Source organism: Gnatocerus cornutus, chromosome 6 (assembly GCF_029298725.1).
Source record: "Gnatocerus cornutus isolate USDA-ARS CGAHR chromosome 6, icGnaCorn1.1, whole genome shotgun sequence".
Lineage (NCBI taxonomy): Eukaryota > Metazoa > Arthropoda > Insecta > Coleoptera > Tenebrionidae > Gnatocerus > Gnatocerus cornutus.
In genome coordinates, this window is record NC_142238.1 from 4529542 (window position 1) to 4546692 (window position 17151).

The window sequence follows — 17151 nt, forward strand, 5'->3', positions numbered from 1 at the left end:
CACAATTTTCACAAATTATGACCTTGAAATGCGGTATTCAAAATAAATGAAGAGTATAGTTCGTACAGTGAGAGTTTGAATGACAGAAAAGTCACTAAATCTACGCAATAAAAAGTGTGACCATATGCGCGAAATTTAAAATAACAAAATAACCCCAGTTACTGACAACCCTGTCCACAAATTTTGCATAGGAATTTAGTGTTTTTAGTGTATTTTGTAGCATAATTTGCTGCCAACCTATATGTCAACTGTCGAAATCTCCCAATCTCTCACCGAATATACTACATAACTAAGCGGTTTTATGTTACAAAACGATTTTCCACCTAAATCTGAGATGATAAATTAATCAAAATATTGAATAAATGTTTATTTTTATTCTGGTGTTGAATAACAATAATTATTTATTTAACGAATTAGTTAATTCTGTGATATCAGGGCTCGGCGCTGAAAGTCCCAAAGTAGCAAATCACACCATCTTTAGGACACGGCTGCCGCTCCAAAAAATTTTCCGGCGGCACCTTCTTCTTCTCCAAGTTGCTCTCTTTTTCTTCATCAGTAACAGTGTCTAACCACGACATGTTTTGTTCGCTTTTTATCAGCACGTCGTCAAGAACCTTCTGGGGCTGAAACACAAAGAAAATCTAGCAAAAGAGCCGGTTTTATTCTCACAATTGCTTTTTTCAATGGTAGAATTTTCCTTGGAGGTAACTCTTTGAAGAAATCCTCGATTTTGTTGTTTTGGAGCATTAAGAGAATGAACCAGATATACTCGTTGCGGATGTTCATGTCTTCTTCGGTGTCTTTCAAGTCAGCGAGGACATCAAACCAAATTCTAACGTACTGGCGATCTATGAAAGAAGTTTAGGGGGAATTTAAGAGTGAGGACGTACCGTTTGCTGGCATTAATTGCACTAAAGCCTTGGCTAGCATTAAATTGTAATAGAATTGTTCGGTTAAGTCGGAGCTCATTTTTACTGGGAAATTTTGATGTGACACTACAGAAATGTCAATCAAACGTTGAAGCAATTTTTGAAAATTTTAATAAAGTGCGGAAAATAGAAAATACAGGTTTAAAACTTTCATGACATTATTAGTTTTTAAAGTCACACTAGAAAAATCTCAATCACGCCAGAATCTTAAACACCGCTTTTTTATACATAAAATCGACATTTAGCATCTTTAGTTAATTTTTCGACGAATTTTGCTGATTTTAAGCACATTCCAGCCGATTTCTCTCCGATTTACCCGTTGCATCTTTCCAAAACTTTATTATTTTATGCATTTCAATCTCGACTTAGCGATCACAATCTCAAACACCGCTTTTTATAGATAAAATCGACATTTAACATCAAATTTAGTCGATTTTTTAAGGAATTTCAAAGATTTCAAACAATTTTAGCCGATTTCACTAGATTTAACCATTAAATCTTTCTTAAACTTCACTATTTTATGCATTTTGATTTCTAATTTGTGCAAACAGCCTCAAATGCCGCTTTTTATTTGAAAAAATCGTCATTTAGCATCAAATTTAGTTAATTTTTCGACAAATTTTGCTGATTTCAAGCATATTTCAGCCCGATTTCTTTAGATTTATCCGTTGAATCTTTGCAAAACTTGATTATTTTATGCATTTCAACCTCGACTTTGCGATTACAATCTCAAACACCGCGTTTTTGTAGATAAAATCGACATTTAGCATCAAATTTAGTCAATTTTTTAAGGATTTTCAAAAATTTCAAACAATTTTGGCCGATTTCTCTAGATTTAACACTTGAATCTTTCTTAAACTTTACTATTTTATGTATTTTGATCTCTAATTTGCGAAAACAGCCACAAATACCGCTTATTTATAGAGAATATCGACATTTAGCATCAAATTTAGTCGATTTTTTAAGGAATTGCAAAGACTTCAAACAATTTTAGCCGATTTCACTAGATTTAACCATTGAATCTTTCTTAAACTTCACTATTTTATGCATTTTGATTTCTAATTTGTGCAAACAGCCTCAAATGCTGCTTTGTATTTGAAAAAATCGTCATTTAGCATCAAATTTAGTTAATTTTTCGACGAATTTTGTTGATTTCAAGCACATCTTAGCCGATTTCTTTTGATTTATCCGTTGACTCTATGCAAAACTTTATTATTTTATATTTAAATCTCGACTTTGCGATCACAATTTCAAACACCGTTTATTTTATGGATAAAATCGACATTTAGCATCAAATTTAGTTAATTTTTCGACGAATTTTGCTGATTTCAATCACATTTCAGCCCGATTTCTTTAGATTTATCCGTTGAATCTTTGCAAAACTTTACTATTTTATGTATTTCATTTTCGACTTTGCAATCAGAATCTCAAACACCGCTTTTTCATAGCTAAAATCGACATTTAGCATCAAATTTAGTCGATTTTTTAAGGAATTGCAAAGACTTCAAACAATTTTAGCCGATTTCACTAGATTTAACCATTGAATCTTTCTTAAACTTCACTATTTTATGCATTTTGATTTCTAATTTGTGCAAACAGCCTCAAATGCCGCTTTTTATTTGAAAAAATCGTCATTTAGCATCAAATTTAGTTAATTTTTCGACGAATTTTACTGATTTCAAGCACATTTTAGCCGATTTCTTTTGATTTATCCGTTGACTCTATGCAAAACTTTATTAATTTATGCATTTGAATCTCGACATTGCGATCACAATTTCAAACACCGTTTATTTTATGGTTAAAATCGACATTTAGCATCAAATTTAGTTAATTTTTCGACGAATTTTCTGATTTCAAGCACATTTCAGCCGATTTCTTTCGATTTATCCGTTGAATCTATACAAAACTTGATTATTTTATGCATTTCAATCTCGACTTTGCGATCACAATCTCAAACACCGCTTTTTTATAGATAAAATCGACATTTAGCTTCAAATTTAGAAAATAAAATCAACAGGTTTAAAAATTTCATGACTTTATTAGTTTTCATAGTCACACTAGAAAGATCTCAATCACGCCAGAATTCTAGATTTATCCGAGGAATATCCACACCGCTGCAGTCAGCAAACTCATTTCTGTAAAAAAATGTGCAAATCACAACTTGTTAACTACTTTACACAAAAACTTACCCTCTAACACCCGGTTTTTTAAAGGCATTTGGAGCTTGGCGCGCCAAAAGACTTCCATCGCTGTTATCGCATATTAAACGAGACATAGACGCTTTACGGAGTTCTTGAAGTTGTTCTGCAAATATATAATGTAAGAAATTGTTATTAATATTTCAATTTGCATTGCTAGTTAGGAAAAGTTCGTTAATCTTAAATTAAGACTTGATATTTGACTTTCTAGTGGAGTAATTACGATTTACCTGGAGTGAAATATCCTGGATTTACACTAGGATTATTCTCGAAAAAGTATCTGTCTCCCTTTTTTAATCTGTAAAACTGATCCGCAATTATGTCTCTAAACGTGAATCCGACGATACTGTCGGGAGTTTTTTCTTCTAATAATCCTCCAATCCATAAATCAATGTCATTGACGGAGGAGTAGACAGTTTTCAATTTTGGAGCAAGCTAAAATATCCGAAAAATAAAGTTTCTCTTCAAATTATAACCTACTTCCACACTAAGTTCTTCAAAAGTTTTAATTCTGGGAAGCCCAACAAGCTGCCTGTAGTCATTGTAAGGTCTAAGTCCATGATCTCTCCCTCGCTGTATATTCAATGCTGCTAAATCTATACCAAAAGCGTTTCCAGCCCGAAACATATACCTAGTTAACTAAAAAAAATAATTATTATATTAAAATAATTGTTTGTTAATAATCTTACAGCTTCCGCCAAGTTATTGTCGACTTCCTGAATCGGCTCCGTCGTTAAAGTGCTCAAAAGTTGATCAATGAAGAAGAATTTCCTGATCCGATTCGGTTGAAACATAGTCTCGGGAATAAATATCATCTCGTCCATCCTCTCTTTCCCAAATATCCTGTTTAAATAAAAATAGTAGATTTTGTTATACGGCAGAAAAGTGGTACTTTTTGTCGAGCAATTAAATTGCAGTAGCGAGGTGAAGCGTAGCGTCAAAAACATGGATGGCTATGCATGTAGTTGTCATTGATGACATTTACTGTAAAAAATATTGGTTTCAAAGAGTTTCAAAGTTAAGATCGTGCAAGTGCCATCCAAAACGTAAGTCTCAAATAGTAACCGTCACAAAGAGTACTTCGAATTTGCCGCTTTAATAGAGTAGAGTACTCAATTTGGAGTCGTTTATATAGTTTATCCGGCGAGAGATTGGGAGATTTTGACAGTTGACATATAGGTTGACAGCAAATTATGCAACAAAATACACTTAAAAACACTAAATTCCTACGCGAACTAAGTTGACAGGGTTGACAGTAAGTGGGCTTATTTTGTTATTTTAAATTTCGTGCGTAGATTTAGTGACTTTTCGATCATTCAATCTCTCACTGTACTAACTATACATTCAATTTCCCCCTAATTTTCTCCCTTAGGAATTGAAAGCCTGCTTTACACCCACATATTTTCGAAAATTTACACAGGAGAGTCGACTGAGCAGAATGGGCTGCACTTTATTATATCCGGTGAGAGATTGGGAGATTTTGACAGTTGACATATAGGTTGGCAGCAAATTATGCAACAAAATACACTTAAAAACACTAAATTCCTACGCGAACTGAGTTGACAGGGTTGACAATAACTGGGCTTATTTGGTTAATTTAAATTTCGCGCGTAAATTTAGTGACTTTTTGCTCATTCAATCTCTGACTGTACAAACTATAGCTATCTATTATTTTTTTTAATATAAGAAAACTCAAAGTAAGAAATTTTGTTTTTAAAGAGTTGGCAGAACTAATTAGTCTGGCTGTTACCTGTCAACTTCTTGGTCAATTTCACCATTTACGATTCGTGTTTAATAAATTGCTGCGTGTTCTTTGCGGCAAACAATATATGCACCTAAATATAATAGATCTGAATACCGGTTGTGAGTGAGGTAAGGTTAAAATTCAGTGACAGTGAAACTCAATAAATGTCAAATTTTAAATTAAATGTGAAAATCAAGTGGCAAGTCGTGGTTACAAAACCATTACCAATCGAAAACTATTCGAATTGGAAAATTTAAATTTTTTATTAAAAAAAGGATGCAAATTCGAAAAAATAGTGTAAAGGACTTGTTTTATAATGTTTTATAATGGCCATTATAAAACACGTTCTTTAATATACTATTTTCTGCCTAGGCCGTAAAACTGTTTCCATGTCAACGGGCGCTTTTCATTACTTATAACAAAATTCCCAACTTTACTGTCTAAAAACGACTAAAAAATCGTGACTTTTTGTGACGTTTGGAGAAAATAGTGATTTGTTTCACTAGGCTAGAAAATTCAATTTCCGAGCATTTCTATAATATTTTCTAGCCGTGTCAAACACGAAATTTTGTGCGCCGACAATTATTAATAGTAATTTATTTTGACTTTTGGTTTGAATTTGAAACGTCATTTCCCCATTTAGGGGAATTTCATCAGCTGGGAAATAGGTTGGTAGCACCCCATTCAAATCAAATGATTGTAGATTAATTTAAATTCAAATGTGTTTCAGCAAATTTCTGTGGTGTCTTTGCTTAATTTCGAAGGTCATTGGCCTCCAAATCGGCACACAAATTGACACAATTGACATTTATGCAGCGATGCCAACTTGCAAAATAAAACCAACTATTTGAAATGTCACGTTTGACTGCCTAGATATTCAAAAGGTGATTTTCTTGCCGCAAATGAGTATCACAAATCGCATGAAAAGTGACGAAGGCAAAATTGCCAACTTAACTGTCTAAAAACGACTAAAAAATAGTGACTTTTTGTGAGGTTTGGAGAAAAAGATAAGCATTTTCTTTCCTACTCACTTCAGTAAACTCCCCACAGTAGAATGACCAAACCGAAACGCCGCAGAAGCAAATTCGTTGGTAGCTGACGGCTCCACTGAACCATCATAATCGTAAGAATACTCCGTTCCTTGCGACAACGCCAAACCGAACTCCTCCATGGCCGAGTTTCCTATCAAAATTGGTAAAAACTCTTTATACGTTACAACCTGCAGCTCAGCCGTCACGACGTGTCGAGCTTCTAGAAAAATCTGTTCATCGCTCCAATGAGGGTTCAGTTTCGCAAGTTCGGCGGCGACGCGATTGTGTTCTCTTAGAAAAACAGTGTGAAGGACCACTAAAGAGATCATCTGGTTCGTCCTGCTGTCACCTGAAAAAATCGTTGAATTTTGGCCGAGTTTTGTTGGAATCGTACCTGACATGTAGCAAGCGGCATTTTGAGCCTTGCTGAGACATTGATCGGGGTCTTCTGATAGTGGCAGCATGGATCTGCCGAAGTCGCTGAAGACGCGTAACTTTCCTTTGTCGAAACTGCGGAGTTTGCCGGTTTGTTCGGGCGTTGAGCCGTAGATCGATGAGCCGTCGATGAAATGCGTTATTTTGTTCATCTAAAATACAGAATCAAGACGAGTTTTGTTGGTACGATCATTTCGTACCTGTTGGGCGTAACCTAAGGTACAGTCTTGCCTGGGTGCTAAAACAGAGCGCACAAAGTTGATGCACTTTTGGTTGAAATGACTGTAGAAGGGATCGTCTTGAGGGATTTCTATAGCCATGCAGGCGTAGTGACGTTCGTCGTGACTGTACATTGTTCTTCCGTCCGAAGAACAACACGAAATTGCGCTTCCGTTTCCTGGAAAATTTAATGAGAAAAAATTCCAGTGTTGGGTTGAGTACCAAAAGAAGTTTCAATGGATTGGGTGATGTCATGGGAGAGGAACTGTCCAAACTGCATGACCATCAAGGTGTAATCATAGTTGAAAACGTCTTTATCGTCAATGAGCGTTGTGCTGATCAACCTGGGGCTAACAAGGGGGACCCCATCCACCTCAGACTCCCTCGGAATCCAAATCCCTGCAACCACCAAAATGAAGAGAAAATCACCCCCAATTCCCACCCACCGTCTTTGTAACTCGGCGGGAGAAGTCGGGAGTACGGCGTCATCCCACTCCCCCAACCTGGATGCAATTGATTATTACACGCCCCATCGATCCTCCGATATCTTACAGGAACCCCTGGACACACGGGAACTGGAGCGCAAGCGGTCCCCAGTGGAGTGGCTTTCAAGTCTTGGTCCAACATCCCCAGCTCAATGTCACTCCTATCCAACCCCTGACGATTTTTGAAATCTCTTGTCGCCAACGCAATCTCCATGGCTCTAGAAGCGAGATCCAACACCTCGAAAAGATCACTCTTAGTGAGCAACTTAAAATTTTTAAAATGATCGTAACTCGGCGATCCGGGAAAAACGAAATAACCATCGGCCAACAAAACAGATTCCTTCATTTTAAACTGTTTGATCTGTTGAGCACTCTGTTTAGCGATGAGGTCCATCGTGCGCGCATTCATGCGAAGAGAGTGATGACGCCCATGTAAGTGTTTGTCATCAGAAGCTGAAACAGAAGGATGTTATTGTGTTAGAAATTTTTAGAATCACCTGTATGATTTTGACCGGAAGAGCAACAAACGCCTTCGCGTCCGTTGGTTGTCAAACATTTCTTGTTTTCGGATTTACGCACGTGGGCCGGACACTGCACGAATTGGACACAATGCGATTTTGCTGCACAGAGTTGGTCTGTTTCTGCATTTTTTGTTAAATGAGTGGAGTTGAAGAAGTGACGCTGTTCATGACAAAATACCTCGAGGAGGAAGCAAAGAGTTATCAGGATTTTTTGTACACTCATTTCGCACGCTAAAATTGTACTAATTGGCGGAAGTGAAGCACTTTTAAAATCGTTTATTCTGTAATTTTTATTTCATAGGCAAACTACAGGTGTCTCTAAATACACTGTGTTTTGCCTATTTAATCAGTTCTCTTGTTATCAGTTGTGAAATGTAGCCACTGTGTATAAAGTGCAAAGTTTCCTAACGAGGTCATTTTTTTCATGAACGTAGCAGAATTGTTGATAGTCGCGAAGACTCTTATTTCACTTTGTAATTTGCAATTTATTAATACAAAATTGTGAATCTCGAAATTGTTAAAACTCTTATAAAGGAAGGATTTGCGAAAGTCCCAAATGATTTACATAATAGTTATTTATGTATTAAGGGCATAATATGGATGTTTATGTTCGAGATACATAAACATCAAGTTATGCCCGTGGTACATACAACGTTTTATGTCTTACCAATAAATTTTGATTTTTCAGATAAAAATAATTTATACACAAATATTAAATTTCTGTTCTTGAATCTACATAAAGACTTTATAAAAAATACTTTACATGTCGTTTTGTGTTAGTTTAAAGATTCAATCATTTTAATTACTAATGGCTTTATACAGGGTGATTTTTAAAAAACGGCAGGCGTTGTAAAATTTTTATTTATGAACCAATTTCAAAAATTAAAAAAACAAATTTAATGGTTTTTAATTTACTATAAACTGATCCATTTAGAATTTTTCTAAATGTCTTAGTATCTTTTAGGCAATATCAACTTTCTTATTTTAAATTGGCACCCATATTTTTTTGCATAATTTGGAAGATATTAATTTTCTTGATTCAGAAGTGTGTAATATGTTTTACTTTTACAAAAAATATTTTTAAAAAAATTTGCAAAATTGAAAAAAAATAAAGTTAATAAAATCTAAGTGTGCAATGAAAAAAAAACAGTATTTTAATTAAATTAGGTAGATGTTTTTTCTGATTTGTAATTATTATTGTCTTGTGTTATCAATAATTTCAAAAAAGATTGCCAATCCTTTCTGTTATCTGCTGCTTTTTGACATTACAATAATGGTATTGTGTTATTTGACAGGACGCAGCTAGATTTTATTAACTTTTATTGCTTAATTTTTCATTTTTGATAATTTTTTAAAAATTTTTTTTGTAAAAGTAGAACATACTACACATTTTTGAGTCAATAAAATTAATATCTTTCAAATTATGAAAAAAAATAAATATAGGTACCAATTTAAAATAAGAAAGTTGAATATCGCCCAAAAGATACTAAGACATTTTGAAAAATTCTAAAATTATCAGTTTATAGTAAATTAAAAATCATTTAATTTGTTTTTAAAATTTTTGAAATTGGGTCATAAATAAAAATTCTACAACGCCTGCCGTTTTTTAAAAATCACCCTGTATACAATTTCTGATTTCTACACTGTTTATTTGCGATAATTGAAACCACAAAATACTATTGCAGTTGATTTATAATTTATAAATCATTAGTTAATTCGTTAATTACTAGGCACTATATTATTAGCATTATTTTTATTATTGTTATTAAAAAAATCTAGTGTCATGTCAACTATTGAAAGCGTATCAATATGGCAGGTAAAATTCCATCAAAAATTGTTGAAAACGCTGCAAAAGCCACTGAAAGTTTATTGCCAACAAAATCTAAAGATTTATACGATAAAGAATACGAAAAATTCCCAACATGGATAACCCATTCGACATAACCTCAAAAAAAAACACGCGCGCACAGTGGAGCGAACTGCAAAGCTCAAAACGGAGAATTAAGGACAAAAAAAACCTTTTGACTTTGACTGTTTGATGATAATTAAGTTTAAATGCAATTTGAATATGGCGGGCAAAGAGTAGCCAGTCGCTGTTTGTTGTGAGGTTGCTTTGACAGCTTAATGCCCTAGGGCGTAATTGTACCTCTAACGTACCGCAAATCCGAGCCATAAAGAGCCAATAATTAAACGGTAAGACATAAATAATTTATTAACAAGCATGGCACTATAATATTAACATGAATAAAATCCACAGTCTTTACAGTAATAGAGAGGGCTCACAGAAACATAATGATAACCCCAAATTTTGTCATTCCAGCCCTTATTGACAAGAAGTGGGGTCGAGTTATTTACAAAAAAGTTTAACAATCAGTTCACAATTAATTTTAAGAAAATGTTAAGATAGCGAGTCCTAAATCCTTCTCAGAGCGTTCCTTTTGACTATTCTTCCCTGAAAATCAAAACTGGAGTAAAACAACAAAAGGATAAGTGGTGGTAAAAACTGACCAACAATTTCGGTATTTTCATCTTGTTGAATTGCCGCTCGTTTGAGTAGATGTCGTCAAACAACATGTTTTCTTCGTTTAAATAACCTCCCGGTAGATTGCTGGAGTCATCTTGGCTGAAATGATAAACACCTGAAGTACCGCCAGATGAGCTAAAGTTGTTTGATTACACCCTAAACTTAAAGCGGTTTTCTTTGACACACCACACTATCGATTTAAAATTGACCAACTACTCTAACTAGTCTCCTTAATTTCCTCAACTAATTTAAATTAAAGCATGTTTTAGAAATTTTACCCAACTATAATTAGATAGCCAACCTTTTTAAAGTCTCCAGTTGAGGGCCTGCGAACAGATCGGAATCTCTTTCACTAATATAAGGTAGATCTATGGGATTATGGACCAATTTTGATAAAAACCATTGAGATCCCTTGTTCGTGGGATTGGGAACGTTGTTGTTGCGTTTACCATGAGCTGGAAAAATGATAATCAAGCAAGAGTTTTAATTGAAAGGTTTAATTTTAATTATCTTACCACCCCAGCATGCATGGCCGTAGCTGAGACATGAGCCTGAAAAAAGTAAATTCAATTTACCTAAAGCTATGGTTGTCCACAGCAGGATGACAAGTGGAATGGAAAAAATTGTTTCAATTCGGGGCTGTGTCAAAGAGATTGGAATCATTAAAAAGTGGAGTTTACTCGCTAAATCAAATTTTACAAAGAATTGAAAATTGCACCATTAGGCACTTTGTGGCGAAATGGAAATGTGCGTTTAGGAATTAAATTAAAGCTCTTGCAGACAAGTTGTAGTGACAATTTTTTTTTTGTTCTGACGACCTCGAACTTAAAAATCTAAAGAATGTGAAGATGAAATCTCGATTTCTTTTTTCTGATCCGTCCGAGAGTGCCGAGTTGCTCTTAAGGACCTTCAAATGAAGTTCTAATAAATGTAGATTTTTAATTCCAGAGCAAAATTTCAAATTTCAAAATCTTGCGTTGTTGGGGCTTAAAATTTAGGCAGAATTTCGCGCAATTTCCAAATCCTGGCTCAAAATTCCGGTGCGACAACAAATAATCAAGTTATGGCCGTTTAGAGTATCGGAAATTTGATTTTTATTTTTCGAATTTTTAATGTTCGATATTTCGAAACTACAACAGATTAAGAAAAATGTTGTACTCGCGTTTTTCTAATTTAAAATTCGCTCTAAAATACTCAAAACTCGCTTCAATGATCGGTTTTTAGTGAAAAAAAAATCTGACTCAATAATTTTTTTTCAATTTTTTGTTTTTTGGTCGCTGCTCGTAAACTATTTGACCTACTGATCTGTCATTTGAGCTGCTCTTTCGATAGATGCGTAACTCAAAAATATTCAAAGTGATTTTCGCCCCAAAAAGATCCCTTAAAAACAGATTTTGGTCAAGGTCTTGTTAATTTGTGAAGCAAACTCAAGTTATTTGTGCTCATTTAACGCAGAATTTCACGCTGAATCCAAAACCAGACAAATTTTTAAAGTACGTCAACAAATAATCGCCAGAGAGGTCCCAGAATTTGTTCTTAGATTTTCCAAAAGATTTGAAAAAAATTCGCCACTAAAACTATGTCAATCTTCAGGGCGTCGATAACTCACTTATTTTTAGAGAAAACTTGCGTTACTTGACCTTATTTTACGCAGAATTTTGCGCAGATTCTAAATCCGAGCTCAAAATTCACGAACGACAACAAATAACTGAGTTATGGTCATTTAAGGTATCGAAAAGCGAATTCTTAGTAAACCGAGAACATAAAATTGTTTAGAAAGGCATATTTGCATTAAAAATGTTAGTTTAGGCCAAGAAGATTTATAACTAGTCTCCTAGTATTCGTAGTTTAGGCATAACACGACGTTACATGTATTTTCCCGTGACACAACCTTCGAAATTTCGAGCGGGAAATTTAAAATTTTACATTTTTAACTTCAATTTTTTACCAATCCCATAAAGAATTCTAAAAATAATTCTCAGATTAAGAAGTCTTTTAAGCACAATCCGCCTTAATCAAATTTAATTTTAAGGTTTGGAAGAGCAGGAATAAATAAAATTAAAATTTTGCGATTACTAAAAAACTTGACATTTGGTTGTAGAGCCATCTATTAATCAAAATTGACATGTATCCACTAATTGTTGGATTTATCTTGTGATTTAATGGAATTAGTTTTTCTTTTTACTCAAATTTTAGCAGATGTAGATGTCGCTTCAGTTATTTTTTGTGCTCACTTGGTACTACAATTTTCTAGAGATTTATTCCTATGTAGTTGGCAGAAATGTCTCAAAAATTTTAAATTAAGGCAAAAATTATTTGTGTTGTGTTCAAAATTCAGATCGAAAATAAATTTCAAGTAAACCTGCTGTAATTGAATTGAAACTCAAACATGTCACTGCAAAATGTCACCAATTATAACAAATTTTGTATAACCAGATTTACACTAAACAATTTTTGGAAAGTCACTAAAGAGTCGGCACTAAGAAAAAATTGTGACGTAATTTTTTTTCTTTTAGATTTTTTGTAGGCGTCAAGTTTAAAATGAATGCAACTCTGCAATTTCTGCGACATGTTTAACAAGAACTGTCACATTTGTCAAAAATATTTAGCTTATGCCTTTGGAAACTGCTGATTTTAAGCTTCTCTTTTGTAAATCGGAAAATTCTATGTAGGAAAAATGAAGTTTAGTATTATTTAGTAATTTAAAAAAAATCAAAAAGAAACCCTGATTTACATTGCGGAAATTGAGAGAAAAAATTATGGCAACGAAAAATCGGTAAAATTTCGTGTCGCCAATAGTACAGGGTGTTTCACCTAAAACTTTTGATCCCAATATCTTCGTTATTTGTGAACGGATTTCAATTCCAATATAATAGAAAAGATAAATTAAAATAAAATTAAATTATTGATTTAAATAAGACATAAAATAAAGCTTCACGTATTCAATAATTTTCGTTTTAAATTTTTATTAAAATCCGGTCACAAATAACAAAGATATTATGGGGCTCGAAAGTCTTAGGTGGTCACTCTGTATAATTAATATATTATATTTAATAAATTGAATGGTTTTTAATTTACTATAAACTGATGATTTTCGAATTTTTCTAAATGTCTTAGAATCTTTTGGGCGATATTCAACTTTTTTATTTTAAATTGGCACCCATATTTTTTTGGAAGATATTAATTTTCTTGATTCAGAAATGTGTAGTATGTTCTTTTACAAAAAATATTAAAAATGAAAAAATGTAGGCAATAAAAGTTAATAAAATTTAGGGGCATGCTGTCAAATAACACAATACCGTTATTGTAATGTCAAAAAGCAGCAAATAACAGAAAGGATTGGCAATCTCTTTTAAAATTATTAATAACAAAAGAGAATAATAATTACAAATCAGAAAAAACATCTACCTAATTTAATTAAAATACTGTTGAAACGCCATTCCGTTTTGTTCATTGCACAATTGACACCATGCACCTAGATTTTATTAACTTTAATTGCCTATTTTTTTATTTTTGATAATTATTTTTTGTAAAAGTAGAAAATATTACACATTTTTAAATCAAAAAAATTATTATCTTCCAAATTATGCAAAAAAATATGCGTGCCAATTTAAAATAAGAAAGTTGAATATCGCCCAAAAGATACTAAGACATTTAGAAAAATTCTAAATTCATCAATTTATAGGAAAAACTATTTTTTAAATCGGTTCATAAATAAAAATTCTAAACAACGCCTGCCGTTTTTTAAAAATCACCCTGTATAAAAGAGCTTTGTGATAATTTGAGTCATACTTATTGTCAAATTATAAATTTATTTTAAAGAAAATAAAAAATGAAATACAAATAAATTCTATTTCTTCAAAAATGGGGGATTTTTCTAAATTTTTGCCGACGTGTAGAAGAAGATAGATTGTGGCTATCTGTAGAACATATTGTTATAATTATATTAGTTTCAATAACATAAAAAAATCGTTGCCAAAATTGATAAAAACAACAAAGACATTTAGAAAAATTCTAAAATCATCAGTTTATAGTAAATTAAAAACTAATTAATTTGTTTTTTTAATTTTTGAAATCGGTTTATAAACCAAAATTCTACAACGCCTGCCGTTTTTTAAAAATTACCCTGTATGAGAAATTAATTTTTTTTCACCACTAAGTATAATTTTATTTTTACCCTTAGGTATTTATTTGTCAAAGATCGAAAAGATGTCTTGTGTATTCGCATGGCACCTTATGGATATACTAGAATTACTTGGAATTTTCTGGAATTATTTTGGATTACCTTATTTTTGAGGAAGAACACAATAACCCCAAGTGCACAGCGCTCAGTGCATTTTTCTGGGTTTTAATCTGAGTTTAATCATTCTCCATTTCGACATTAAGAAAAGGGTGGATCTTCAGAAAAGATTAACATATCTGATGTTTATTTATTTAATTACCCTGTCTTAAAACACCCTGTATAAAACAATTCCTTTGTTGAATTTAGCACTAGATAAATACCGAATGCTACCCACTTTATGCTAAATGATAAACACTGGGCATAAACGAGAACACACATGTTTATCTTATCCTATTATATTCTCTTCATTCTCCAAGATCCCTGAAGAGTCATTGTTAAACTGGACTTAAGAACTTACTCAACAATATTGAAGCAAGGGTTAATTTTTAATTTTTGGGGTGTTTCAATTTAACCTTCCACCCTGCATCTCGCATTAAAAAAATAATTATGTTTGCTATGCTGAAATTCAGGTTTTAATCGTTGAAATTGGTTAAAAATCAACAAAATTGAGCATTTCGCAATATATTAATTACTGATTCGGAAAATACGTTCATTTGAGTGATGAGTTAATTCTGGTAATGAATTAGAAGAATTTGTTGACATAACTGTGTACAAAAGGTGTGAGAACTGGAAATTGATAGCTTTCAACTATGATCTTGACAGATAAAAGTAGGAGGAATCAATTAAAACATAATCGAAAGTATTTATAGACGAAAATAAACTAACAAAAGTTCTAAAAAGAGTTGAATAAATTTGAAATTACTCACCAGCAGCGCATTCCGCGAAACACAAAAAAATCACAATCACCGTGATTTTGGCAAGTTTGACAGGTAAAGGTGATATCACCGTCGCCATTGTTTACAAAAACGAAAGACCAAACGAAAGAACAAAACTATTCGTTACTTGTTGCGTTTGTTGATCTGCAAGCGCAACAGGAATCGTAAACTCTGAAGGCTTGCCATGGCACCATCCCTTTTATAGCGAAGATTTGGTCCGCCTACCGCCAACGATTATGCTGCCTCCACCTATGAAGTTGAGTACTTTTGATTTTTGTACAGGACGTGATTCTCTCACTTAACCACCCATCAAATTTTAATCTGATTCTATTGCTGTTTGTTTATCGTAAATATGATTTCTTCACCTCGCTCAATTATTTTTATGTGTTTTTACATGCTCGGGTTTGATCACGTTTGTCTTAAGATCGGGGTGGAATAGAAAGGGTGCAACTTTACGAGCTGACTGAGGGTTGAAAAATTAAAAACATCTTTGTTTTTTCGATTCAAGATAACGGATATTTAGACATTCCACGTCCTTTTTCACTACGAAATCATATTGATTATACGACTTTCATTCGCTTTACGATTTGCGGCTTTTTTACATTTTAATTCACGCTGTTAAATTTAATTTAAAATCACCGAACATACTTTGTTCTTTTAGACAGAAACAATTTTAGAGTAAAAGCTTTTGTCAAATTTCGGTACCATTTAGAGACACATTTGTACTGAAAGGATTTAATTATATTATCTAAAAATATGGAAAAACACATTTAACTTTTAGCGAATCTCTAGTGAGATTTTCCCTAGAAGCTCGTACGTTTTGGTTAGCAACTAAAAGATTTATAGACTCCTTCAATACAATCATTTTAACAAAAAAGGTGGAAATATGTATAAATCCTAGTTGTATTGACATTTTGATGTTTTATTTTCCTGCGAACGACGCGTGAAATTAACATGAAGAAAAACGGAATTTGGGAAAGTTGAAAGTTTTCAATTACCCGGAAGGTGCAGTGTGGGCACGAATTAAAAAGAAATTTTTAAACTAATTATTTTAATATCGACCCTTTTGTGGATGTTTTTAATATCTAGTGGTTTTAATGTGATCATAATTTCCCACTGAACATTTTTTCCATTTTCATATTTAGGTCTAAAAGAAGAGAAGAAACAAGGTGTATTTAAATTTACTATCGTTAAAAGCTCCTTGTCTATTTAATTTGTTATCTACTAAAGTTGCCTAACTCACTGGTTTATCCGGAAAACACATAAATTTAATAGAAGAAATAAATTTGCATTAAGACTTGTTCTACTGCTAAGACTATAATATTTATCAGCCCTTAGAAATAAGTCGGCACTAAATAAATCAAGTCTAAAGTCTATACAAATAGTCAGAAAGCGGAGAATATGAAATAAATCCGAGCCAAACTTTGAAACTGAAGAATTTAAAATTGCAAAACCTTCAATTACGCACAAATGAATGTCCGTTTGTATTCGCTTGAATAAATTTATTGCAGCTAATGTAGGTTCCATGAAAAAGTGGAAAAAATGCCCGCTGAAATTCATGTTATTGTCGGTCGATTGCAAAGCTCAACGATCTATAGAAAATGATTTTTCGCTTTTCAGTCTGAACGTATTTTATCGAGTCTTGTCACATATCTCTCTCGTTTACATAATTCAGACACATTGACGTAGCCGACTAACCTCGAGCTACCGGTATGGATGAATGTAAAATGCAGTTTTGTCGCTCAAACGTATAAATCGGCCGTTTAATTTCGTCATATTTGTCTTTATTTTATTGAATGAACACAACGCATTTTTCTGTTTCATTTATTTCGCATGCCTCAATAAAAAACGACGTGGATGGACTTTAATTTTTTATATTTAAAGGCAAATAATAGTTATGTTACACATGTACGAGAAAAAAAATTGAAATAGAAATTGTCCTAGAAATAATTCTCGAAAAATTTCTTTAGCATTCTTTGAATTCACGAAACGTGTACTTTTTTTGTA

The 17151-nt window shown here is 32.9% G+C and overlaps 3 protein-coding genes across 3 annotated transcripts; all 3 read right to left on the minus strand.

Moving 5' to 3' along the window:
* Positions 1-431: 431 nt before the first annotated feature.
* Positions 432-969, minus strand: LOC148172255 (uncharacterized). Its single transcript, XM_088039732.1, has 3 exons — positions 891-969; positions 670-848; positions 432-623 (listed from the first exon to the last, which is right to left on the minus strand). Exons 1-3 carry the CDS (start codon positions 967-969, stop codon positions 432-434), a joined length of 450 nt encoding a protein of 149 aa, XP_087895858.1.
* Positions 970-2997: 2028 nt separating this feature from the next.
* LOC148172256 (chorion peroxidase-like) lies at positions 2998-7488 on the minus strand. The gene is made up of 10 exons (XM_088039176.1): positions 7003-7488; positions 6779-6955; positions 6538-6734; positions 6297-6489; positions 5903-6251; positions 3817-3970; positions 3608-3766; positions 3358-3562; positions 3119-3233; positions 2998-3064 (listed from the first exon to the last, which is right to left on the minus strand). The coding sequence occupies exons 1-10, from the start codon at positions 7448-7450 to the stop codon at positions 2998-3000; spliced, it is 2064 nt and encodes a 687-aa protein (XP_087895302.1). The 5' UTR covers positions 7451-7488.
* A 2260-nt stretch (positions 7489-9748) lies between these two features.
* CCHa1 (neuropeptide CCHamide 1) lies at positions 9749-15311 on the minus strand. Its single transcript, XM_088039189.1, has 5 exons — positions 15136-15311; positions 10602-10637; positions 10388-10541; positions 10071-10185; positions 9749-10014 (listed from the first exon to the last, which is right to left on the minus strand). Exons 1-5 carry the CDS (start codon positions 15221-15223, stop codon positions 9976-9978), a joined length of 432 nt encoding a protein of 143 aa, XP_087895315.1. The 5' UTR covers positions 15224-15311; the 3' UTR covers positions 9749-9975.
* Positions 15312-17151: the final 1840 nt, after the last annotated feature.